Source organism: Folsomia candida, unplaced genomic scaffold, assembly GCF_002217175.1.
Source record: "Folsomia candida strain VU population unplaced genomic scaffold, ASM221717v1 Fcan01_Sc006, whole genome shotgun sequence".
Lineage (NCBI taxonomy): Eukaryota > Metazoa > Arthropoda > Collembola > Entomobryomorpha > Isotomidae > Folsomia > Folsomia candida.
Window position 1 is genome coordinate 2903663 of NW_019091198.1, and position 25076 is coordinate 2928738.

At 36.7% G+C, this 25076-nt stretch overlaps 2 protein-coding genes across 3 annotated transcripts; one reads left to right on the forward strand and one right to left on the reverse strand.

Moving 5' to 3' along the window:
* Nucleotides 1-21816, forward strand: LOC110850825 (TRPL translocation defect protein 14). Of its 2 annotated transcripts, none has more exons than XM_022098401.2 (13): nucleotides 1-479; nucleotides 1846-2258; nucleotides 8784-8889; nucleotides 9251-9288; nucleotides 15801-15929; nucleotides 16027-16163; nucleotides 16290-16386; nucleotides 16530-16573; nucleotides 17390-17587; nucleotides 17816-17866; nucleotides 17952-18109; nucleotides 18192-18379; nucleotides 18467-21816. In XM_022098401.2, the coding sequence occupies exons 2-13, from the start codon at nucleotides 1859-1861 to the stop codon at nucleotides 18523-18525; spliced, it is 1605 nt and encodes a 534-aa protein (XP_021954093.1). In that variant the 5' UTR covers nucleotides 1-479; nucleotides 1846-1858; the 3' UTR covers nucleotides 18526-21816. The 2 variants fall into 2 exon arrangements, with proteins under 2 accessions (XP_021954093.1, XP_021954092.1); XM_022098400.2 differs by lacking the exon at nucleotides 1-479 and adding an exon at nucleotides 1337-1747.
* On the reverse strand, nucleotides 21355-25041 carry LOC110850597 (protein pelota). Its single transcript, XM_022098030.2, has 9 exons — nucleotides 24882-25041; nucleotides 23998-24738; nucleotides 23689-23932; nucleotides 23504-23614; nucleotides 23290-23430; nucleotides 23005-23227; nucleotides 22734-22926; nucleotides 22537-22643; nucleotides 21355-22461 (listed from the first exon to the last, which is right to left on the reverse strand). The coding sequence occupies exons 2-9, from the start codon at nucleotides 24036-24038 to the stop codon at nucleotides 22253-22255; spliced, it is 1269 nt and encodes a 422-aa protein (XP_021953722.1). The 5' UTR covers nucleotides 24039-24738; nucleotides 24882-25041; the 3' UTR covers nucleotides 21355-22252.
* Between the last annotated feature and the right edge of the window lie 35 nt (nucleotides 25042-25076).

Genomic DNA, 25076 nt, shown 5'->3' on the forward strand with positions numbered 1-25076 from the left:
TTACACTTTCTTTCTTTGCAAACTAGTAAAAAAATTTATCCTGTGCATAAATTTTCTTTCACCCGTGATTCTTTATTCACGGAGAAACCGTATTCATTAGGCATCAAATCGACCTACATACTTAATCTCCTACATGTCTGTCAGTCTGTTATTTAGCTTATAAAAAATATTAAGAGATTTGTAAAGCTGTGTGACTACTTAATTGTGGTCATATTTTGAAATTGAATTTAACATGGGAGGTTGTCTAGGAAGGACGGGATCGATTAACCACATGCCAATTAAGTGACGCATTGTCACAAAAAATTAGTTTTATTAAGTCCCTTTGATGTAACTTCATCCAACCATTTACACAAAATTCTATGCAATCTAAAACCGCCTCAAATAATAATTATTCCACGACCTCTTCTTTACTGCCTATCTCCCGTCGGATTGGTGCGAAATCAATCAAGACGGGGAAACCAACTATGCAACAGAAAAATGTAAGTTATTGTGTTTTGCTCAAATTCTGCACATTTGATTTTTATTCCCATTCATATATTCACACTAACCAATTCCTAGCATGCTACGAAAATACCATTAACTTTAAACATCGTAACTCCAATGCCAAATATCTGTATCAGGTTTTGAGAATGTTAACATTGATATACAATACATACGAGTGGTCGGTTATTGGTCTTATCCACGAGATTTAGTACATTACGTAGTTCATTGGTAACCTTCAGTTTGTACTTTCATTAACAGATTCTTAATTGTTTTGTCAAAGTTTAATAAATAGAACCAGGACAGAACATGTATAAGGAATCTCTGCGAGGCACAATGAGAATTCCTCATATTGAGGCTGCACTGCTACGAAATTGTGTTCAGGCCATTTAATAATGAATCATGGACGTAAAATTCAGAATTTCATAGTACTCACACAAGTCTCCTCCTTATCATTGCCATGCTAGAAGACAAAAGTTGAACAACTGCATGAACTTAACATCACAATGAAATAGAAATATATTTATGCCAGATACTCCATAAGTATGTACATACATATGTATACATATATATCCTAGACGCACTACAAATGGTGCATATTGTCCCCGATTTATATAATTAAAGTCTCACCACGATTTTAAACCGTGGAGTGTAGTATCTAGTGCATACCGTCTTATTTTCATAGCGTGCAAAGTTCACTGTACTAAACTTATTACCAGCGAAAAGACGACAGGTTAGATTTTCCCAGCCTATCAAGACATGTCTGCTCCTCGCTTTCGTACCTTACCCACTGTTAAATAACTAACGCAAATTCGCCCTAATGTGCAACCCGGTTTGAGTTTTTGAGGAGCAGAAAATTCGGTCTTTGTGGCGTGCATGCACAAGTTTTAGTTGTCACTCGGCTTCTGTCCAGTTAACACTCACTTGAGGATTAAATCTCTCCCTGCATCGTCCCACCCACAATTTCAGCGTCTACTCACACACACACACTTTCAATCGTTTCTATCAAACCACCCCAATGTGTAGATTGATCCAATTTTGTCAACTCCTTAGTAAACCGAATATCTATATTTGACGTTAGGGAAAGTCCAGTAGGCTTTAAGGGATTTTTTAACAGTTTTTTTTTTACTTAATACCATTTTCTACGCTTACTCACCTTTGGTTAATTCCGGTCATTATCAATTGCAACACCTTGTACGAAATCAGACATAATTTTAATTCAACCCCCAGCACACTAGTTTACTCACATTTTACTACATATCTACATGTACGTGTGGTATCTCGAATTCTTAATATATGTATTTTTTAATTTGTAGTAATTTGAGAATTTCATTTAAAGAACCTCTTCTCCAATTTGTCTTTTAGTCACAGCAGAAAAATGCCACACAGAAACGGACCCGTACTTCTTGGAGAGCAGAAGGAAAACGTGTCGACCTCCACTGAAAACTTGAAGGGCGAGCAGATTGGGATGGGGGAAGAGGGCTTTAAGAATTCGAGTCAAGGGCTCAAAAACGGACATTCCAACAACAAGGGACCGGAAATTGAAAATCACTACAAGAATGGCATCTCTGAGGAAGAATCCGGCTGTCTCAAGGAACATAATAATGGGAATTTGACGAACTGGGACAAGACGTCGTCATCATTCCCTTGTGATGATCCGGCCATCATTGCAAAACTCAGCGATTTTGCATTGTATACAAATGGACTCACGGACAACAACTTTGATGAGTCTGAAGTTAGCCGACCCAAGAAGATTTATCGGGTCGTACTCACCGGGGGTAAGCGTTACATTTGTACATACAAGGTTTTTTTGTCTTTTAATGCTGCATCATCATCGATCTCTAAAAAAATAGGGTTTGACATATTTTCGCATTCCCCTTCCATTCATCAGAATTTCTACATATCTGACTATATGTGCATATTTCGACGATTACATAAATTTGATTGGTCTATAATATCAGTTAACTACCAAATATACGACATCCTAAAAATTAGCATGGCCGTACTTAAAAGAAAATTGCATTAGTTAACACTAATGGATGACAGGAACAATGAGACAGGAACGATACACGAGGCTTGTTAGAAATTGATTATGCAGTGTCAGCCTTTACTCGGAACCACGAACTACTAATGCTCGTTTACATGCGAGCACTTTCCCTTAATCAAAACGAAATGTAAGTAATTCAACTCAAAAAGTGAGTTCAAATCAAGCCGTGCTCCTTAGTCATCCTCTGCAGTGTGACTCAGGCAGGAGTGGAGGGAAAGTGGAGAGAAAGCGTCAACAAAGACGTCCCTCAATTAAATTCACAAAATTTAATTACTTGAATTTCTCTCTCAGCCAGTTATTTAGTAGCACTGTTAATGCTGGGAAGAAGCATTGTTGAGATTGCTTCAGTACTACCTTTGGCATTTGCAGAGGAAAGAGGAATGGGAGACAGATGAGGCAATTTGAGAAATTTCCCATTTCCTCCTTAAACTTGTCAGGAAAGGACAACTTTCTCTCTGGAAGAATTGGGTTTCTGGTATTGTATGGGAAATTAACATGAAATTGATTTATTTCTCCGTTCCGAAATAGCTGCACATGCCGGCAATCCATTTCACAATAGTCGAACAAGCTTTATTGAGAAACATGTTTCCCTTTCTCGTAGTTCATTTTTACTTATGCATCAAGCATCACGAGAAGAGTTTCCTTTCGAGGGAAATATGACAAGTGACACGGGAGTGTCTAGCAGGATTTGGAGAGATTTAGAAGGAAAGGGAGAGGTTTATATTCGTCTCAAAGATCAAAGAATATCGTGTTGAGTGCTTATTGATTCGCGCATCAGGATAAGCAATAAGCAGGAAGGAACAATTTCGCCAAATTGATGACAAGTATGACGATAATGCTTTTCGGCTAATCTAGCAAATTACCATTTCTGCCTGCTTGCTTTGTCGCTATTGCACGTACTGCTTCCTTCCGCAGTTGCATATTTTTGTGGCTCCTCATACATACAACGAATGCATAATGAATAGGAGCGTGTGACTCAGTTTATTATTGGCAACAGTTTACAGAAAAAAACACAGGAAAGATAGGATAAATCGACTGCATGTGTGACCATGAAGTACATAGATCTGACTTTGACCTAGCTTTTTCATTTCCAAATCAATTTCAAGTCAAGAAATTCAAAAGTGTGGGGCTTACTCATGTACAAAAATATAGCATGGCACATGGTGATTTTGGATTACTGGGTTCTAGAAATCGCTTCAAAAATCCTTTATCATCACGTACAGTGTACAGTTCTAACGCCAAATTATTGTAACGTTTTTGTCGTTCATTTTCTTTGTTGTGTTCTTTGATGATGTGTTTTACTGGGTTATTGCGGAACACGAGGCACACAGGCTGCGCATCTCTAAGCTGTCTATATTGACACAGTAGTCATGCATCAGCGAGTGAATCATTTTTACAAACTTGTTATCTCTTCAAGTCCTTATCATATTTGCCCTTATGTAGTTTATTCCAGTGGTAGTTAGTTGTGCCCTTGAGATAACAAACGATGAGGTCAACACACTTCGATGTTCAGTGTTTATCTAGAAATTCTACTTTCTAAGAGTCGATCAATTGAGACAGGATTAATATTGACCTTATTTCATCAGCACTTTTACATCGTTTCTATTGAATCTGACGACTTTCCAATCTTTTGTAAAATACTTTTAATCCTTTGTTTGTTCAGGTTGGGTTGGTTTACTGACTTTCGAGATACGTGAAAATAAATGCTGTAATTTAGTTTGGATCAAGTATTTTTTGTACTTCTCATTCGTCGTCCTTTCCAGTATTTCTTCCGTTTAAGTAAAGTTTTACTACAACATTTCTAAAGAAAATTAAATTCGCTTTAAAAATCCCAGTTTACGATTCCCACTAAACATGACCTTAAGTTGAATGGAATTCTTCCAGCAACCCTTTCCTAAATAGCAATTTCGTTGGATTCTTCTCTATGAACCTAGAAGTGAGTACTTGGAAATTAACTTCTGGCTATCCAATCCATTCAAATTAAGCAAATGACTTCTTCTCTAAACATATTGTGTCGTCAAACGGGACGGATGTTGATGACGATAACGTCAAATAATTCTCCATGTGCCAAAATGTGCCAAAATACATACAATTGTAGCGAGTCAACGACATTTCATTCAAAAAGTTTTCCATTTTTTTGTGTAATCTCACAGCCAACATATATTGTAAATATATTCACGTTTGGCCATTTTCCAGCACAAAATATCATGCGCTCATTTCTGTCGTCTTCACTTTTTTAGACTTTGATTCGATCTGCCCCAGATTCAAATTAATCTAAAAGTCTGCACAAGTCAGAAGCACATATAAATATTGAGAACAAAGAAATTCAGCCACTGAGTCATCATGCACTCCGTCGTTGTGTCCTTAATATGAGGTGAAAGAACTATTATTATTCGTGGTATAATTGTACCGTGCGTTTCAAGCATGCCTAGACCTACCATTTCCAAGAATACCAACCTCACCCATAAAACCGGCCTGATTTACAACTCCGCAGATTACAGAAAAGCCAAAATTTCCTTTGCTAATTAAAGTGAGTGTTTGGGTTTTGGGTTATTCCAGACTGGAATTTTTTATTGACCTGCTTCAGACAAGAATTTAGTAGTCCAATTCCGTTCATACGACACACTCGCGTCTTTTTCGTGAAAATGGTACAAAGAAAGTCTTGCGTAGCATCCATTAAATAATTTAATTTAACTACGTATTCTTGCGGCGTTATTTTATTTTGCCTATAATAAGTAATAAGCTCCAGTCTAATATGTGCATGCATGATTTCCTGGTCTAATCACTACTAACTAACAAGAAGCAAGTAAAATGTTTGCCCTTTTGACTTTGAATTTGAACAGGATTGGACCAGTATTGCATAACACGCTCCTATTAATTGCATGCTAAACTACTAGTTGGTTATTGTCATTGTAATTTGAACACATCAAATTCAGATTCTGCTCACGAATTAATTCTGACGTCACTTCTTGCTAATTAATCGAATCTGACCAAAGTGTCAGATTTCATTGTAAGCCTGACATCCTGTTCTACTAGTCCATATAATGAGTCCGATTACATATGTATTCGGTGTTAACACACACATGCAGTTGGGCTCATACGGCGTCGTCAAATTTCATGTGCATTTTTGATAGGTATGATTTACGTAATGAGTAGCATGGCTAATTCAATAGCGTGTAGCTGATTTGGGGCTGTGCTCACTCTTTAAATAATCAATTTCGTCAAGCTGTTAGAAATATGATTATCTAGATTGAGCAGACATTATTTGCAACGAGATAATCAAAATTCGGGCATTGGACATTTTTTCAGTGTGGCAAATAAATATTCATTATTATTGATTTCATTTAGGAGTTTTGTTTGTCAAATGAACCTCCCAACCCGCCCCAACGAAAGTTATCCAGTAGGGCATCCATCATTGATCTTGAGAGGTTTCCTCCTCGTGTTTTGCGTCATCTGACTTAATACACGTCAATCGAGTTAAAGAAGCAATAATGTAGTAGTTGAACGGGAGAGAGAATAATTGTGAACGATATTACATCACATTTTAATGTAATTTGCATCCCATTTCTTCAATTTAAATACTTACTGAAATATGTACAATTAAAATTAAAAGCGTACACAAATATAAATTTTGAGATGTAACAAGCAGAATTTTCAAGCAAAGAATTGTATCTCCTACCTGGTTATTTAGTTTCATTACTTATCCGTCACAACCGCTCATTAGTTCGTGAAATAGAAATCCTTGTACACAGTTTCGTGCTGCACTTTGCATACTCGCTTTCTATATTTGCAATGTCTCATATTTTCATTCTCATCCGAGCTGGCATTGTGTATACAAGTAGGAGCTGTAAGGAAAAGGGTTTTACATGAAGGTCTTAAATATACCGAATGGGACGAGAAGTAAGAGCAGAATAATCTAAAATTAGAGATTTTTCGTACCCATTTCATAAGTAGTCATCCATGATACGTTAGCGTGAGTGCTTCATTCAAGTCGTAAACTATGTGAATGCAGCAAAGTACGTGCCACGTACATTTCCCTAACTTGAAACGTACTCACATTTCTTTATGTCATCCGTGCTACACGTTCAGAAGGAAAGTAGGTAAATTTACGAGGTAAAATATTCTGCAGTCAAAACTTTAAAGTTGAGACGACTAAAAAATAAAAATAAAAAAGTGCTGTAGAGTTGTTTGGCGTGGATGTGATGAGTCAAGTCAGTCACGTTGACGTTACACAACTTTTATTTCATTTTCAACGCCACGTTGAATAACCTTACCTTACCCAAGCTTACCCATGTGATCACTCCTTGTGATTTTACACACAATCATGGTGTTGCCTTCTTGGCTAGAATTATAGTCATCTTCCGTGGCGTGACGAGGTGCGGTGTCTCTGAGGAAATTCTTTTGTGAGGATATAAAATAAACCTCGTGGCTACATGGCTTTAGGAAAACTAGGTTATTTTTATCCGAGGTTAGGCTATGCCTGCAAAATGTCGGAGAAACGGAGAGTTTCCTAACAAAGGAAGAAAGAGGAAAAGTTCCCATATAAAATTTCACGCTGCTTTATGTTGGGCAATGTATTATTTATTTCAAATTAATGCGAAAAAGCTCACCTACATGTTTCGAATTTATTTTCTACTCTACCATCAAATGATCCCCGAAAGAAGACTTGTCTTGCATGAATGGCTGAGTTGCGAAACTCTACAAGTGACAAAGCTCGTCCATACTTACAACGTCTATAAATCGTGAATTTTGCGCAGTCATGCAAGTAATAATCAAATGATATAAAATTGTGCCAATTTAAAAGTAAGCTGGGCTTTGAAGGCAAGATAAATAGCTTTCACGAGGAGAAAGTTGGGAAGCCATTTCGCAGGATTAAACTTTCCTAATACCTTTTCACCTGGACTTTGACATTGAATTATTGGCTTGGTTGATAGGATTTTTTATATCTTTATTTTTAGAAGACATGCATTAAGTCAATCTTGGTTGATTACATTTCGCATGCATGAAGCTCTTACTTATCTTTAGTTTGACTTGTGGGAAGAAATCTATCTATTTCGCTCGGAAATACAATCAGAGTTATCTACCTCTCTAGTGATGCATGTAATTTGCATAGATATTCTCCAGATAGTCACATCACATTCACAACGTACATAATGCCCCAACTTTGGAACGGCTTAATTAAATCATTTTACTTTTGACGAGCCAGACGAGTTTTCGTCTTTCTCTTGGTCGTTGCATAATTTCCGCGGAGGGAGCAGTCAACAAACTGACGGCTAATTAGTCTTTTCACCTGCTCCGGTTATAGGTATACTTTATACTCATTACGCAATCCATCCATAATGGCGTTATGCGTCTTTATATCATCAAAGAACCCATCCATGGTCATAGCCGAAGATGAAGACTCTATTAAGGGTTCCGATCTGACATAATGTTCCGTCAGTCGACGAGTTGATCGTTAGTCAGGTTTTTGTAATTAACTTAGATGTCAAGTTTTAGCCCTCCTTGTACACATATTCATCACGTATTTGTACTCTTACTCATTTCTCGACTGAAACAGGATGTCATTGCCGAAGTCTTTGAGAGTTCATTTTTCACAAATCTTAGACAATGGAGAAATGAACATTAAAATCACATCGACTCATAAACTTTTAGCGTGAGACAATATTTGAATGACTTTGATTTCTTGTACCAGGAATGCGAACATGATTCTCAAAGTCGTCATGCAACCTCTAACCTCTGTCCCACGGCAATTTTATGATTACGTACGCAGAAACTGTGCAAATTGTAATGTTTGAAATAGGAGTAGGAATGTAAAATCTAAATATTCATTCAATTCATTGGTTCATGCTGGAGACACGTGCAAATTTTATTTACCCTCGGCAACTGAGCTATTAACAGACCATTTCATGTCGTAATTCGATATACCAATAAATATCCTATTCATTAGTCTATTGATGTTTCATTTGAATGGAATATCACATTTCATTTACGTCTGGATACCTTGAAACGCGATTTTTTCACTGTCTGAAAACCTGTTTTAATGATACCATAAATAAATCGTGACGCAATTGGTTGTTTAATTAGTTACAAGTAAAATACGTGCGTACGTGCCACATAATTATGGAATAATTCAGGTGGGGACCTAATTAAGAGGTTCATTTGGGATTTAAATCACCATTTGTGACACCTCCCGTTCATGGAATATGCATTATTTTAAAGATTCACGTGTATTGATGAAGCTATTTTGTGATTTCAGGTCCATGTGGAGGAAAAACGACTGGGCAAGCTCGACTATGCACTTTCTTCGAGAACATGGGTTGGAAAGTTTTCAGGGTGCCAGAGGCTGCAACCGTATTGCTGAGGTACGTGCACATGCACTACAAAACAGTCAAATTCCATCGTATCTTAATTTATTTAAAACAAACTTGGAACACAAAAATAGAATGGTTCGTTCATTTTTTACCGTACAATTTATTTGTAAAATTTTTTTTTTTGGCGTAAGCCTTTTCACAAGTCATTGAATTCCAATGTGAAAATTTAAACCTTATCATTATTCTCACCAAAATAGAATATTTTTTGCGCAAAATAAAGGATGAAAGGTCAATATTTTTTAAAAGCAGGGAATTCCAAGACAATTCGTATCAAACATATGAACTGGAATATACTTATTTTTGGGTTGGCCACCAGCCAGATTCTAAATATTTGTTTTAAATAATTTTGCAGTGGAGGGATAAAATTCTCCGAACTTACACCGGATCAAGGTATTTTAAAATTTTATATTATCCCGATGTCCATTTGGTGTTTGTTGGTATTTGCTTTCCAAATATTAATACAATGTTAGACAATCGAGACATTTACCAATCATTTGCACACCCAAATTTGTCAAACAATACATATTTCCTTTCTATAATAGTTTTGAGTTAGAAAACAGAGAGCAGAAGAGAGCGACTATCTTTTTAATGATCGAAATACACAAGCGATATAAAAACTTTCCTTAATCATACTCCAATTTCCAATTCACTTAACAACAAAAATTGACATCAACAATTTAAATACATCAAACTTCTCGCAGACCATTATTGAATTATTGTACATCTTACGTCGTATGCAAACACACACTTATCACCATGCAATTTGGAAATTGCGACAAATTTGAAATTGCCCTGTGAACGGTGTTTGTAAACATTGTCATTTCACTGGAAGTACTTACGTATCTACATGTATCCCAATTTTTGCAAGGATATACATGCACAAAATTGAGGACAATGTCACTATCAAAACAGAGTGAAATTTATAATTCAGCGGAACGGTTTACTCCATAATGTCGCACTGCATATGAAGCTCTCTTCTGGCCAATGTCTGACTTGTTGTGAATCATGTATTGAAAATCAATAGCTCATCGTTTCATAACCCAAAGCTCATTCTTCCCGGTAGTATCTGCTTTATAACAGCCAGTTCTTTTCAAATTCCTCGCAACTATGGGAAAAAAGTTTTCGAGAGCAAATATTGTTGTGGCAAATTGGGAATGTGCAAATCTTTTTGTAGATCTTTGTAGAGGGAATGAGGGTAACACAAAAAAAGTTTTGGTAGCTTAGTCAATTTTTATTTATTTATTATTGCTGCCTGGATGGCGTCGCATTAATTCTTGCTTGCCCGATTTCCGCTAACTGCTTCAACCTTTAGCGTCTATTACTTACTACTACTCAAATATATGTACATGCATTAGAGGACTCGTTGGTTTGTTTGTTCAGCAACTTTAAAAGTCTACATACGTAATGATGACCGAGTCAGGTTTGACTAAAAGTAGTGCTGGCTCGTTGCTCACACACTTTCCTTCTTCACCTTGGCACTGAATGCGCTATTATAATTTTCTAATGCGTCCTATACAATGATGCCATGGGGGCATGACTATGAGACTGATGAAGAATAGCAATTTTCTTGCCAGGATTGATTGATGAGAAGTAAATACGCAGTTTCTTGAAGGAAAGGAAGTTTGGATTGCAATTTTTTTTTTAATTTAGATTTTTTTCATTTTCGCCAAGCAATTAGGGAGAACATGTGATGCGTCACTTATTCAACTTTTCGCCTTGGCATGAAATTAAGATGTAATGCCAATAAGCGTGTTGACAGAAATATTGACATTACAATTTCATGGAGTCATGGAATATAAATTTCATACTAGGAATACAACTAGGGACTAAAACCTTGAAGGGATAGCGGTAGCCATGAACATTTTTGTGGCAGTAGTTTGACGGAAGGAAAAGTTATGTAAATGAGAAATTCTCACTACCCACAAATGTATGCAGTGATTGATCTTAGGAGGGGAGCTTGCGAGGTTGATAATAACAGATCTTGATGCCCTTTGGATATGTAGTAGGGACCAATGAGTGTACTAAAACCCTGAAGTGGTTTGACTCCATGGCCACATTTGCGCCCGCCACACCCACTCAAAAATGCCCAAAAAACGCTTTTACTCCAGTTTTCACTCACTCAAATCCACGCCAAAAATCCAATTTTACTCGGATTTTGAAATTTCTTTCACCCTTATACTCCCAGATAGTTGCTTTCTTCAATACAATATCAAACTCAATATTTTCGAAATTATGAGTATTTTTAAAATTTAAAATTCTGAATGAGCATTGTTGTAGTAATCAACAAAACAAATTATTTTTGCGAAATAATCATCAGTAAAATTGAGTCTGATATTGTATTGAAGAAAGCAACTATCTGGGAGTATAAGGGTGAAAGAAATTTCAAAATCCAAGTAAAATTGGATTTTTGGCGTGGATTTGAGTGAGTGAAAACTGGAGTAAAAGCGTTTTTTGGGCATTTTTGAGTGGGTGTGGCGGGCGCAAATGTGGCCATGGAGTCAAACCACTTCAGGGTTTTAGTACACTCATTGGTCCCTACTACATATCCAAAGGGCATCAAGATCTGTTATTATCAACCTCGCAAGCTCCCCTCCTTAGTGAACAAAATCCAGCTCGTGTAGTGTGAATAAAATGATTACATTGCATTAAGTACGTCTTACGTAAGTAATCCTTTGCGACGATCAAAGATGTAATTATAGAGATGATAGAATTTAATTCGTTTAAAATTGGCAAGGGCACAAAGTCAAATTTTATGTTTGATCCGTTATTGTGTGTTTATACGCTTGGCGCGCATCTGTTTTTAGGATATGTAAGCGTGGTATTTTGCATGCAGACACAACAAGTGACAAGTGATTGGCGGATGAGTCGCCGCCATATGAATATGTTCTGACTGGCGTTTAAATGTTACGTTGGACTTCTCGAGTAAAAGTCTGAAATGGTGCATCTAATTACTACATCATGGGATTTGGAACTGGAACAAATGGTTATCTGCCTGCAGGAGATGAATAAGGAGTCTGGTTGGTACAGTTTTTCGTACCATCTCTCCTCCTATTCGACACAGAAATGGGCGGGTTCGGTCGCATGATTTACGATCAACTTTTGTTGCGTCGTCCCGTTACTGTCTGAAGTATTATGCAAGTTGGCAAGAAATTGTGGCGAGGATTTTCTAATAAAATAAATACACAGACGGTAACACTTATGTGTACATATTAAGGGATGCATTATGTAAGGAGTAAGGAGAGGAACAGGCTTAGATTAAAGGATGACATATGACCTTTATCAAAACGTAGCTGGAATTTATGGGATGATTGATTTTTGTTTGTCGCAACTTCTGGTGGGACAGAGAGAAAATTACAATCTGTTTTAGGTAGCAAAGTATTGTGTGATTGTGAATTGGGCCGGTAGTTAACTTCCATTGTGAATCTGGTGGTGCCACGACGTCTACCTTGATACATGTAGATTGGCTAGAGAATCAAGTAAGAATCTCCCAAGATGTATATGTGCACATATATTTGTCGAATGGGGATGCCCCGAGATTGGACTTTGGATCACTTTCCCATTTTATGTAGTTCTATTAATAGGCGGAAAAGAAGAGGCAGTTGGAGTAGTGTCGCGAAATCTTGGTATTTATTCAGACACACAAGTGCAACTCAAGTTGGGATTTCCTACATTTGAACATCATGCCATTGCGGTCATTGACAATGAAATTATTACACGCCCAATATTAGAACCTCATGTGTCAGAAGCAGAGATCACTTGATTTGCCGGAAGTAATGACTTGTTCTCCAAATTGTGCTGTAGGAGGAACCACAACCGCAAGTGTCACTATTTTCGCATACTTATCACAATAAAAGGGTTGTAATCACCATATTGGTTTTCGGGGTAGAACTTTCCACTACCTTTCACTACCTTTCAGTCTCATTTGTTAGTCAGTCCTACTCTATCTTCCCCGCTTTCTTCTCTCCAGGAATGTCTAGACACCAATCGTTTTTGCCATGACTCATTTTGCAAATACACAAGCGCCTATGTCCTTGTGTAATTAACATGCAAATGAATAAATGGATATTCTGGAAACTGGCTGCGGTTCCGTTGACATCCACCCACACACTCGGCGAACTTAGCGTAATGAATGTGAAACGACAGCAGCAGCATCCAACTCATTATCAATTATTATCATAATTTATTACAATCATTCCACCCCACCCTCCATCAACCATTGGCAAAATAGTTCCATCCACATCAATTAAAATCAGGCCGAATCTACCGTTGTTGGAACCACCATCTCCTCCGTCTCATCTTGTTACACAGAGTGGTGGACGGAGAAAGCGTGTTTCCTGCCTGCTCTGTCTGCGTCTACTTCACAGAGCTAAATTTAGGACGAATGAAAGTAGTGGGACGATATACCACATATTTAGCGAAGAAGAGAGCTGAAATACGGTGCGAGTCACATCTAATCCAATGATGCGAGTGAACATGCAACACCACAGTTTTCCGTCATGATTGAATTGAAAGAGTGAGATTTTTCGAATGAACGGATGTGAGGCAGGAGCAGCAGCATGAGCAGCAGCAGAGAATTGACCTTCAGACAATCCGACCGTGTGGAACAGGGAGAGCAATCCATAACCATCCACCCATCCATTTCTTCTTCCTTCGAATTCGAATCAATCCGGATTAATTCACATCTCCCTTCAACTCACTAAACCAACCAGGCAAGACTCGAATAAGTTCTCACACCGTCTTCTTCCACCGTTTCTCCACACTTTCCCTCTCCACATGAGCTATTTTTATAATAAAACGAGTGCAAAACCGGGTGGAATGAACCAGTTAAATTTCAAGTTCAAAAGGAGATGGGTATTTGCATGTGTATTTCATTCCTTCGCCTTCGATTAATTGAAACACACTACTTCTCGATCTGCCATTCTCTGGGAGAGATTTATGAGACGAAATGCATAACTGGAAAAGACTGGTCTTCCTTTTCCCGTATTTCCCATACATCAACCCACTTTCTCGTTGAGTAGAGACAGGCTTTGAACAGGTGGGTTACACCTGCACAAGTTCGGAGAATGTAAATCCTAGCAAATAATAATAATATAACTCGCATTGCCTGGAAATTCCGGTTTTCTGCTAAGTGTACACATACCTATGTACATATAGCAATATGTTGCAGTAACCACATATTTACGTATAGGAAAGACTAAACGTGACAAATTTGCAAAATAATATATGATTAGTTTGTTTAAAAGCTCAATGATAATTTAATGTGAAAGTGGTATTAAAGCAAACCACAGTATAATACTACTTACTACGACTCGTAATAAGTACCTACTTGTTCTACCAATTATAATAAAGCTGGTAAAGAATTAAGCCATACTTACTTTCTACCCGACGGCACGAGGTAGGCATTACCTTGAGCAGAAAATCCATTTATTCCAACAACGTGTGCCCATCATACATATATATACATAGTTAAACCATTATTATTCTTGCATCGGCTCTGAAAATGGGAAAGTTGAAGAGTGATTCATTCTTTGCAAACGTTGACGAAAGGTGTTTACTCACTCTCTTTGTGAGGAGTATGTGAAAGCTAATTTGCATGAAGGTTGCTGAGTTTCACAAATTAACAAACATCACAAATGCTGGCGAAATATGTGCAGGATGTGTCATCATAGTACTTCAGAGGGTGAAGGGGGGAAATATGTAACAGAGTTCTTACGTACTATTAGAAGTAAAAGGGCACTTAACAAAAAGTAGACCTGAAAAAGAGACTCTGATCCTGTCGTTGTATTTTGAACTGTACACTTTCATGACTTTCTTCGATCTCTATCTCTTCTTAAAAAAATGCACGCTGCTGCCGGAGGTGAAATATGTCCAACTTCTTTTTTTCCTAGTATCGATCCACTGTTGGATATTGTGCCGTGAATTGTCGTCTACAATGCGAAGGCATTCTCAAAATTCACCACTTTCTTTTTGATGATGAGCAAATCCTTGGAATTATAAAAGCAGTGGAGAAGCCGTCCTCAAACGTTGAACGTTGTCAGGGGATTACGATTTCGCTCCGTGCACCCTTTTAGGGAATTTGCACAGGCTTTTTAGAACTGCAATCGCCTTTATAATACGTTTCAAGTGGGAGAAAGCATATAAAAAAATTTTACTCTTATGGAACAGTAATGGTTCAATTGTGCAAGAATTATTTCTCGGGTTGTGATTTTTATCATTTTGCAAAAAAAAATTAATTCCCAAATAATAAGATAGGAGCTTAAGTGCTTGTTAAAAAAACTGTGTTGATCCAGTTTGCGAGTGAAAGTCATTTAAAAAAATTTTTTGTTATAAGGTCTTAAATAATATGCATCCAAAATAATAGAACTGGGAAAATTATTTCTCTTTAATGCTTATTACGGAGCTGTTGACGTTTCGTCTACGACTAGTATGGAATCTACGACTACTAAAATGAACCCATATATTCCATAGCGAAATAAAAGCGACACAAGAGATAGGATCGAAACATATTACGTTGAGCAAACCAAGGGTTGTATAATGCACCTTGTATTGAGTAAGGCCAGCGTGCATATAGTTGTTGCATAAATTGTCTCTAAATCAATACCCACGTCAAGTTATTATTGGAGAGAGAGTGAAAATGGAAATTAAATTATAATTCCAAATCATCAAACATTCGCTGTATACATAATTGCTGCCTTGTACTAGCGCTTGTTCCGTATGGCTTGCATAACCAAACAGCGTTGCTCCTGTTTTATTATATTCGGATGAGTGGCCATTATATTTTCTCTCTTTCTGACTGAATGCATTTTGTGTGTGGGCGTGTTAGCCGCTCTATGTCACCAATGTACTCTTGATGGAGATATCTTGTGTGTATCGTTAGCGAACGATGTTTTCAAATTCTCCAGCACTCCAGTTCCAAGAGGAGTTGGTACGGACCATGATGCAGATCGAGAGGTCCTTCTTCCGCCTGGCCGAGACCGTCAACCGAGACGTTCTCATCATCTGCGACCGAGGAGCGATGGATGCCTCAGCTTGTGAGTTTACATAAACTACTTGTTTTGTACAAAAGATGGTTGGAAATAAGTCAGCGGAATTATTTACTTAATCTTTTTTGTCCGGCCTTATTTTCAGACATCCCACGTGATGTTTGGGAAGGCATCCTGGCCAGAAATGGGTGGAACGAGGTGGACCTTCGAGACGCGCGATATAACCACATCATCCACATGGTGTCCGCTGCTAATGGGGCTGAGCCCTTTTACTCCACGGATGTAAGTTGATAGTTATGTAATATTTATCAAGATTTCTCACCAGGTCACTTATTTTTATGGGCCTCGGAATATCGAATATCTACAAAAAATTGAATTGATGGAAAATTTCTGCATTTCGTATTGCAGGATCATACTTGCCGAACTGAAGGGCTGAGTCTTGCAAAGGACGTGGACACAAAGTGCGCTCAGGCTTGGGTTGGTCACCCCTACTTTGATGTCATCGGTATGTTTGCATTTAGTAATTGCTTATTGCTTCCATTGTACAGCCTGGATGTGTTAGAAAATCCATATCCTCGGCATCAACATTACGAGTGAATTCATTATTTAGAATTGATGAGACAAACGTGTCCGTTTAATTCGTTGCAGATAACTCCACCGACTTTGAAACGAAGCTGTGCCGGATGATTCAAGTAATTTTGAAAAGACTTGGAAACGAGGTCAATGAAGAGGTCACCAGTAATCGTAATAAGCTGATGTTAGCCATGATGGGTATCCCGGTGCCCTCGTGTAGCTCAAAAGACTCAATGTCATCCTCTGGTTACTTTGATTCCTCCGATTCTGAGGAATTTGAAGAATATTTTGCGTGATTTGAATATTTCTAAATTGTATGTTTACAAAGTTCAATTATTACGTCGGCAAAATTGTAGAATCCTCGACTCCCTTTATACAACAAAAACTGACGTAATAGATATGTAGTTTACAGAAGTATCTGGCGTCATCATGATAAAATACATAGGTATTGTAATTTAAAAAAAAATGTGAACCATTGTGACTGACCAAGTCGAATATATATGTGTATGTACATAAAGAAGTATGTACTCCACCAGAAATTATTGGTTACTGGTTTCGTCTTCATTTTCCTTTACCATTCTTGTCCATTTTTATATTAGTGCTGTCCATTTTCAAAGCTTGCTAGTTTCATTACTTTCATTCGCATTTCATGTTATCTAGCAATTTAGTGAGTACATACATGTGCATGTATTTAGCTGCATTGGCATACGATTTATTTCTCACCGCAAAACTTGCATTTCACTGATTGATTCAATGCTTATTTACTCGAATTTGGCTTATTGATCGCAATAAAATCATCAATTTACACACTTGTCACCAGAATTTGGATGAGTTAAGTGTCTACATATGTTTCCTACTTTGCTTATTTTTTTCCTATTTGCTTTTAGTGGTAATCATGACCGCAATTAAAGAATGTTTAATTACTTTTACAACAGGCCGTATGTCAAAAGCTGGGGATTGATGCTAAAGATCGGCTTCAGAATAATTCAAAAAAGATGAAGTTCCTGGTGAAGGGACCTTTGCCGGGGGACGAAGTGTTCCCCAAAGGTTCACAAGACTTTACCGTGGTGCATGACTATCTGCAAACGAGCACTCCCAAAATGCAAGTTCGGTTAAGGAAACGAGGTCAGAAGGTAAGAAATAGGAGTTACGATATGCTCCGTAGCTGGACAACCTTTTCTGAAGCATATTCAAAATTAAAATTGAACACAGCCAAACAACACAGACTTTCTCCTAGTCAAATAGCCTACCTTAATTTCTCCACATGCAACACATGCATATTTTAAAGTGTGGAATGCGCCCTTCTTCAGTTTAATAAGCCACTTAGTCGGTAAAGTACGTAATTAATTAATCTATTCCAGGGTCACTGGAGCTACGCTTACACAGTGAGACATCCAGAACTCCAAGGACAAGTAAGTCCATATCCATTTATTGAATGTACTTGTTCACTCGTAAAGTTGTAAATTACTAAAATTCAAAATTAACCCAACCGTCTAGGTTGTGGAAGTACGGACGCCCCTGACCCAGAGAGACTACAACAACATGCTCTCCCAAAAGGAGCATAATCACTTCACCGTCTACAAAGATAGGCGTGCATTTCTGCTGAATGACCAGTATTTTCAGTTGGACTGCTACAAGGACCCGTGTCATCCGAGGTAAGCTGGATGTCAGATTGAAGGACATCAACTTCATGGTCTTTCCCCCTTTAACGTTCTCCTTAAATTTCCGTACCTGCAGATGCACGGGACTCATCTTCCTTGAGACTTACACGACCCTTTCCAGCGCCGAGCTGGAAATACGACTGCCCAAGTTTTTACACATTGTTCGAGAGGTCACGGGTGACCCACGATACTCCATGTTCAACTTGTCTCTCAAAGAGGGATGGCAAAACAATAAACACTTCTGCCAAAGTCTTGCTGGATCAGGTAACCAATAATTTAAATGAAATGCTAAACGCATCATTTATTTAATTTTGACCAATTATTTTAAAATTGTGAATAATGATTTTCCAGACTCGGAAGAAAGTTTGGATGACATTTCAAACACAGAGAATCGTCTGATTCTTTGTTAGTAGGAGGAAAAAGAGAGCATCACAAATTTCATGACGTAGCAATTGAATTGAATTCTTCGTGCGATAGGAAACTTAAAAAAATACAGCGCATAATAAGAACTACAATAACTAAACACACTATTAATAGTAGAAAGAATATATATGTAGATGTACTTAGAAAACTTAGAAAACTTAGAAATCACTATTTGAGGGTAAAATATATAGTAGAGGTCACCGTTTTAATGACGGACATCATAGACTTTACTACACACTATGTGCAAATGGTACAAGATCTGTTAGAAATAATTACACCCATGTATGACTTCAGTTTAGAGGGAATCTAGTTTCATATCCAATTTATCTTTAAATAGTAATCAATAGGTAGTCGTATTATACAGCAGACAATCGATCCTTCGTCGTCTAAGATTGTGAGATAAATATGAACTCTAAAAAAGGTAGCATGTCATCAACATAATTACACTACCGTACTCATCACAAGACGATGATTGACTTGAACACTGCACGTAATGCAAACCAATGCAATGCATAAGATAATTTACAAGTAATTGATTTCAGATTACGATTACTAGTAAAACATTGGACTAGGTTGTTGCGGCCTTTTTTCCGTGGGAAGTAACAACAACTTTAGTCGTAATTCGTCCTTTCTAATCTAAACGAAAGCTTGAATATCATAGGAAAATGTCTGAATTGATGACTGGCATTTCTAAATTATACAGGTTATGCGGCTAACATGACATTTTGTTATGTACATACATTAGTATATACATACACAGACTATTAAATAGGTACCTATCCATACAAAATCTTTGTAATTGACAGTTTTACATTTGGAGAGGCCAACTTTGAGTCAATACGTTACGCCACTGCTCCTGACCTGTTATTATCTTTTGACCACTATTTGTGGATAATACATATTGATAAGATTCTCTCAAATCCAATCGGAAACTATCGAGACGCTTATAAGAATATGCCAAGTAGTATTTACGCAGTATTCAAAATCGACTCTAAAAAATATTGAGCTTTTGATTTCTAATATTCCCAAATTTTTTTAACTACCAATTTCATAAACACTTACGGGTCTTTTTTTCTGGCTAGGATAATAAGTATACTGGTCAAATCTTAAGCCGTTCCTTAAAAACTATGCAAGTAAGAACGTACGTGTGTATGTGAATAAATCCAACATATTTATGTAAATATGACCCAATTTGACCTTTTAAAGTTCGACGTATGTAAAAGTATGGATGGATGGATGGTTAATAGCTCCATGGGGCAACTACAATTTTGTACTGACAGGTTCTAAATAATTTAAAAGACAGCCAATCCTCAATTCGTTTGTTGCGTATGGAAAGAATCAGAATTATAACGTTGTACAAAATATGAGAAAAACAGGAACCAATAATTGTTTACACAAACAGAGCAAGCAATTTGAAACTGACGACGAGTATTAAGCACAAATTACTTTCCAAAGTTTCCGTTCAGGAATAGATTCTTCTTGTTACAAAAATTGACCTCTCCGCATCGTCAATTATTATCAACTCCATAATACATATAACGTCATCCCACTAAATTGCTAATCATCAGCCATTGCATTTCATCTCATATTTTAAAAGACATTCATTACTTGTATATTTATAGCAATTCTTCCTCCTTTATACATACATATAAATACGTAGCGTAAATACACACATATTTGTTAAATCACTATTAAATAACTGGACTGTTATCGACGAATTATTGTCGTTTCGCTGGTGAAACATTTATGCCAATCGTAATCAATAATCGTAATCAAACAAGCGAAGGGAATAATTTCTCTGGCGAATCAATTTTCAAAACTGTTTCTCAAAATTATTATGACAAAAAGGAAATTGGAACCAACCTCTGAGTTATTTTACCAAACAAATTGTACCGACTAATTACATAAGAGTTTAGCATGTACTTAAAATTTCAATATTTTCATAACGCAATGCAGTGCATGCATAGTTTGGAAATCATTTCATATTACAGGAATCTAAAACTACACAATAACCATTTCATCATATGTACATATAAGAAAATTTTGTCCTACATAATTCTGAAAATTTTTACATCAAAATGATCAAATTATTGCAAAACCGAAATCTTCCTCAATTTTAAAAATAAAATTAAATACCAAACCATAAACTTCCTTCGGTAAACCTTCAACGACGACAAAAAGAAATCAAAGTTCATCCTCAACACAAAAACCTTGTTTTTGATTGACAAAAATAACAAATGAATAATAATTTTAAATGCCAAGAGGAATACTGCGGAGCTTGAATGAGTTTAGTTTTAAAAATATGATTTAAGAGGCTACGAGTCTTTGTTATAGCATATAATCGTAGTTTTATTTATTTAGGTAGAAAATAGTTGAGTGCTGAAGATGCAATACTACAAAGTTTTTTTTTTAAGATTATGACACTTAAAAGTTTAAAAGAACCTTTGTGATAAATCATGGATGGAGGTTAAGTTCTATAGTTTGTTAATATGCTTATTATTTCTGCAATTGTCTGATCGTACCTTGGAAAACACTGTCCAACTAACGGTATCTGATGTCATTGTGATCAACGCTACCAACTAGTATACTTGAAGTGAGTTAGTTATGTGCTGTGCGAATGGAGCTAAACTCACGAGAAACCCTAGTCTCAGCACAAGGTACTTCAGGAGGCCGTAGGTTTAAGCTCCACCCGCACAGTACATAACTCGTTCACTTTATGTATAGTTGTACCTAATCTTTTTGTGATCCATTGTATGAGTGTGATTTATTGAGATTGTGTAACCGACAAGAGTACTTGACTTTAGAACTGTAAAATATTTTAAAATTATACAACATGTTTTATTATTTTCCGATAATTAATTATTACAAAGTTAATTATGCATTCTCTGTCAGGTTGGCAATTTGGTCAACTTTAATAAACTTCCAGTCTCTGCATAAACAACAACATCGAACAACAAACTTTTGAAAGTTGTCAGTGTAAAATATTTCACTAGAAATATAATTAGCAATACAATTTTCATTAGATTAGATTTCGACTATCGGTATGTATCAAGTGCTGGTCATCTACCTTAATTCTTCTACCAACAACTGCAACCCATGGCTGCTAACGGACCTGACTATGTTTACTGTAATAGTTCAACAATAATTAGTAAATAATATACTAGCGGTTAGTTCCTCGGATATTGTAATTTATATTTTTTATGAATGTGAAGGAACAATTGAATTAATATAGTCGATCCACACTTACATAATAAAGTACCATCATATTGTGTAATTAATATGTAAAACTTATGCGTACATATTATTATGCCATTAAGTTTCATTTAGTCCACTTTGTGGAAATATGAATCTAAGGAAGCAATTTTCTAAATATTTCGACATACTTATTTTTCATCATGCATCATTTTCCTATAATTAAAATGTGCGCATATTATACTGACGAATTTTACATTATTAGCAGTTTCAGTGTATTTATCACAAGACAATTTTTTAGTTTTTTTTTACATTCCTTTATAATTGCGAATGCACGCACACCGGGAATCATCGTTCATATAATGAACTTAACTATATATGCGAGATATCATTTCGGAGATATTGTATCTACTTATCTATGTACGACCGAGTGGATTTTAGTACTACATGCTTTTAATATATATGTATAAGGCGAAGTGGGTTTATCTCCAAAGGATGTCAAGTGAAAGTAAGATATATGTACTATTCTAATTCAGTGTTGGAAACGTCGCCGCTTTTATCTCCAGTACTGTCACCGTCATATTCACTATAACTTTCGTCATCATCCATATTGTCAAAATTAAGTGTACGTTTCACGGTTTCTGGTTCTTCGTCACTGCTAACCTCCTCGTCTTCGAGTTCTGGCATGGGAAATCGGAGGATTGCAGCAATTCCAGTAATTTGTTTCAATTCTGCATTCAAATCATAATAATGGTTTAGTCTAACATAGAACATATGTGAAACCAGGACAGTTTAAATGAACTTACGTTCACCGGAAACGTGAAGGCTGGAAAACATCCGAACTTCGCCACCATTTTCTTTCACTGACTCAACAATGTTCACATAGCGTTTTCGTGTAGGAACATCACAGCCTCTGTAGGATTGCAAGTACACATTTATAACAGGCTCTATGATGGATATTACATTGTGTATAGTCAGCTTAACTAACTAATTTAGCACAGACCTAAACAAGCTGTCAGCAATCAGAAGAGTTTCAATTCCTTGAGCTTCAGAAGCTTTCTCCACCTGTTTCAATCCATAAAATGCTTTCTCTGGTTCGGTTTGAAGCATTTGGAAGAAAGCCTCCAGTGCTCGCACTTCTCCAGCTGCTTTGGTATCAGCAAGTTTTGCAGTCACCGTTGGGTCTGCCAATATTTCTGAAAATAACCAAATATTCAACGAAATTGAAATAAAATAAGATTTTTGGCTAACGTAAAATTGGATTATAAACATACCACTTAAAGAATGCTTGAACCCACTGGAGGCATGGACAAGTAGAAACTTTCCTCTGTTGTCCAGTAAAAGTTTGTTTTCCATTTTGGTAGCTTGTCGTATCATAAAGTCAAAGAATTGGTCCTTAACAAATCCTGGACTTGCGATCAGAACACATTTCACCACCTCAAAATTGATATGGCGATCCACGGCTTCCAATATGCTTCCAAAAAATTTTTCCAACCCCTAAAATGGAATAAGTGATTTTCCCTTTAATGAAATTCATAATATTTATATTTACATTGTACCTTTTCATGGTTGGTGACATTCCCGTGCCGCTTGCGAGGAATTGACTGTTCAATTTTTGCTCGTACTATGGTCATGCTAGATAAAACAAGGCATACATGAGCAAGTCCTTCTTGCATAATTATTGCAGCTACATCTGCTCTCTGAAATGTAAAAATTCCCAAATATTAAGCCAAATTGTGTTTTTAATGCTGTTCCTTTCCTCAATCCACGCACCTCAGTAGGATCACAACAAGAGTCAATCCTATCCAAGTCTACAGAATCGAAATGCTTTCGTATGGTAAATTTCCTGTTAACTTCCAGATCCAAAGTGTGGTAGGCACCCATCTATGAACAATGACATAAGCGTTAAAAATGTTTATTCTGCAATCAATTTAGCACATAACTTGTATCTTGATTACCTTGACAAACTGATTTTCTTGAACATTTCTCCCCTTCAGTCTCAAAACGCAGGCCTGCGTGTCGAAGTCAATATTTTCCACCTTGATGGTGAGTGTCGTCCGAATTCGATTACTTGAGGAAGAGCCAGTTACAGATTCCGTTTGGACTTTGCGAATTGTGGAAGCTTTCACGAGACATCCCTGAGTGATGAGATTGTAAGCGTGCCACATGTCTTCATCCTCCTCAGCAATCATCGCCACATCTCTGCATGAAACAAAATATGCAAATTACTACATGCTCAATATTCAAATTTTCCAGTATGGCTTTACCCATTTCCATCCTTATCCAGATATTTACCACACAGCTTCATTTTCGTACAAGTTATTCGATACAACACCACAATTTATAATATCTGCTTCTATTCTTCCTTATTTTTCCTCCTTACAAAACTTTCTAATACAATAATTTTCTACGACGAGATAGCACTATTCAGTTACTTAATTTCTATACATCACTTTTCTAATATCCCCTCTGTCAACAGTATGGGGTATTTAATTTGGGTTCACGTATATGCAATAGACGTATATTATGTCTATGTCTCTTAATGTCTAAACTTGACACACTTTCAGAGGTTTGATTTATTATTGTCCGAATATTACGTAATTTTGACAGTTCTCCTGCCGTGGAATAAATAATTTTGTTCAGATTTCTCCCTGAAAATCTCTTTGACTCATGGGATAATGAATTTTTACCGAAATTCGTCACTTTTTCTGCTGCTTGGACACCATTGTTAGAGGCTAAATTGGTGAAAGCAGGGGACGAGGAAGCGAAGATAACAACGAAGACATATAATAATTCTGCCAATCTGCACGACTTTTGCCTTTCATTTAATGGCAACTGTAATAATTCCATTGGTGTAACAGCAGCCGATAAGGATGACGAAAGGTGATTTGTTAAAGTCAATTCCGTTAACTTTCAGTGTCTTCTGCCGTGTCATTTATTTATTTCCTGGTAACTTCAAAAAAACCAAGAATTGTTCGTTTTCTAGTGTCGTTGCATTATCGCATGAACTAGAAATTAGAAAAATCAAAAATCAATAAAGTAATTACTGACTTATGACAATGTCATTATGACATCATCACATAAACTAAAATAAACAATAGTCTTTCTTATTTCAAATTGAAATTTTCAATAATAATTATATTTTCCTTACCTGTCAGAAACCACTAGAAAACGTATTTAATGTAGTGTCATCAGTAATGATTCATTACTTCGTTCCTTAAATAAATCTTAAATATTTCCTTTAATGAGTCAACATCTGGAACACTTTACAGTTTCACAACTCGCAATGTGATGACTCCGAATTTCCTGGCCCACGTCTCATTTATTCTCACTCGCCCCAGAATTC

What these genes read in the sequence shown, in the direction of transcription:
- LOC110850825 (XM_022098401.2), top strand. Translation starts at nt 1,859, where the DNA reads ATGCCACACAGAAACGGACCCGTACTTCTTGGAGAGCAGAAGGAAAAC. An exon ending in GCTGCAACCGTATTGCTGAG is followed by an intron (nt 8,890 to 9,250) that starts GTACGTGCACAT and finishes ATAATTTTGCAG; the next exon opens with TGGAGGGATAAAATTCTCCG. An exon ending in AAGGACCCGTGTCATCCGAG is followed by an intron (nt 18,110 to 18,191) that starts GTAAGCTGGATG and finishes CCGTACCTGCAG; the next exon opens with ATGCACGGGACTCATCTTCC.
- LOC110850597 (XM_022098030.2), bottom strand. Translation starts at nt 24,038, where the DNA reads ATGAAGCTGTGTGGTAAATATCTGGATAAGGATGGAAATGG. An exon ending in CTGGATAAGGATGGAAATGG is followed by an intron (nt 23,933 to 23,997) that starts GTAAAGCCATAC and finishes TGTTTCATGCAG; the next exon opens with AGATGTGGCGATGATTGCTG. An exon ending in CCTTCACGTTTCCGGTGAAC is followed by an intron (nt 22,462 to 22,536) that starts GTAAGTTCATTT and finishes ATTTGAATGCAG; the next exon opens with AATTGAAACAAATTACTGGA.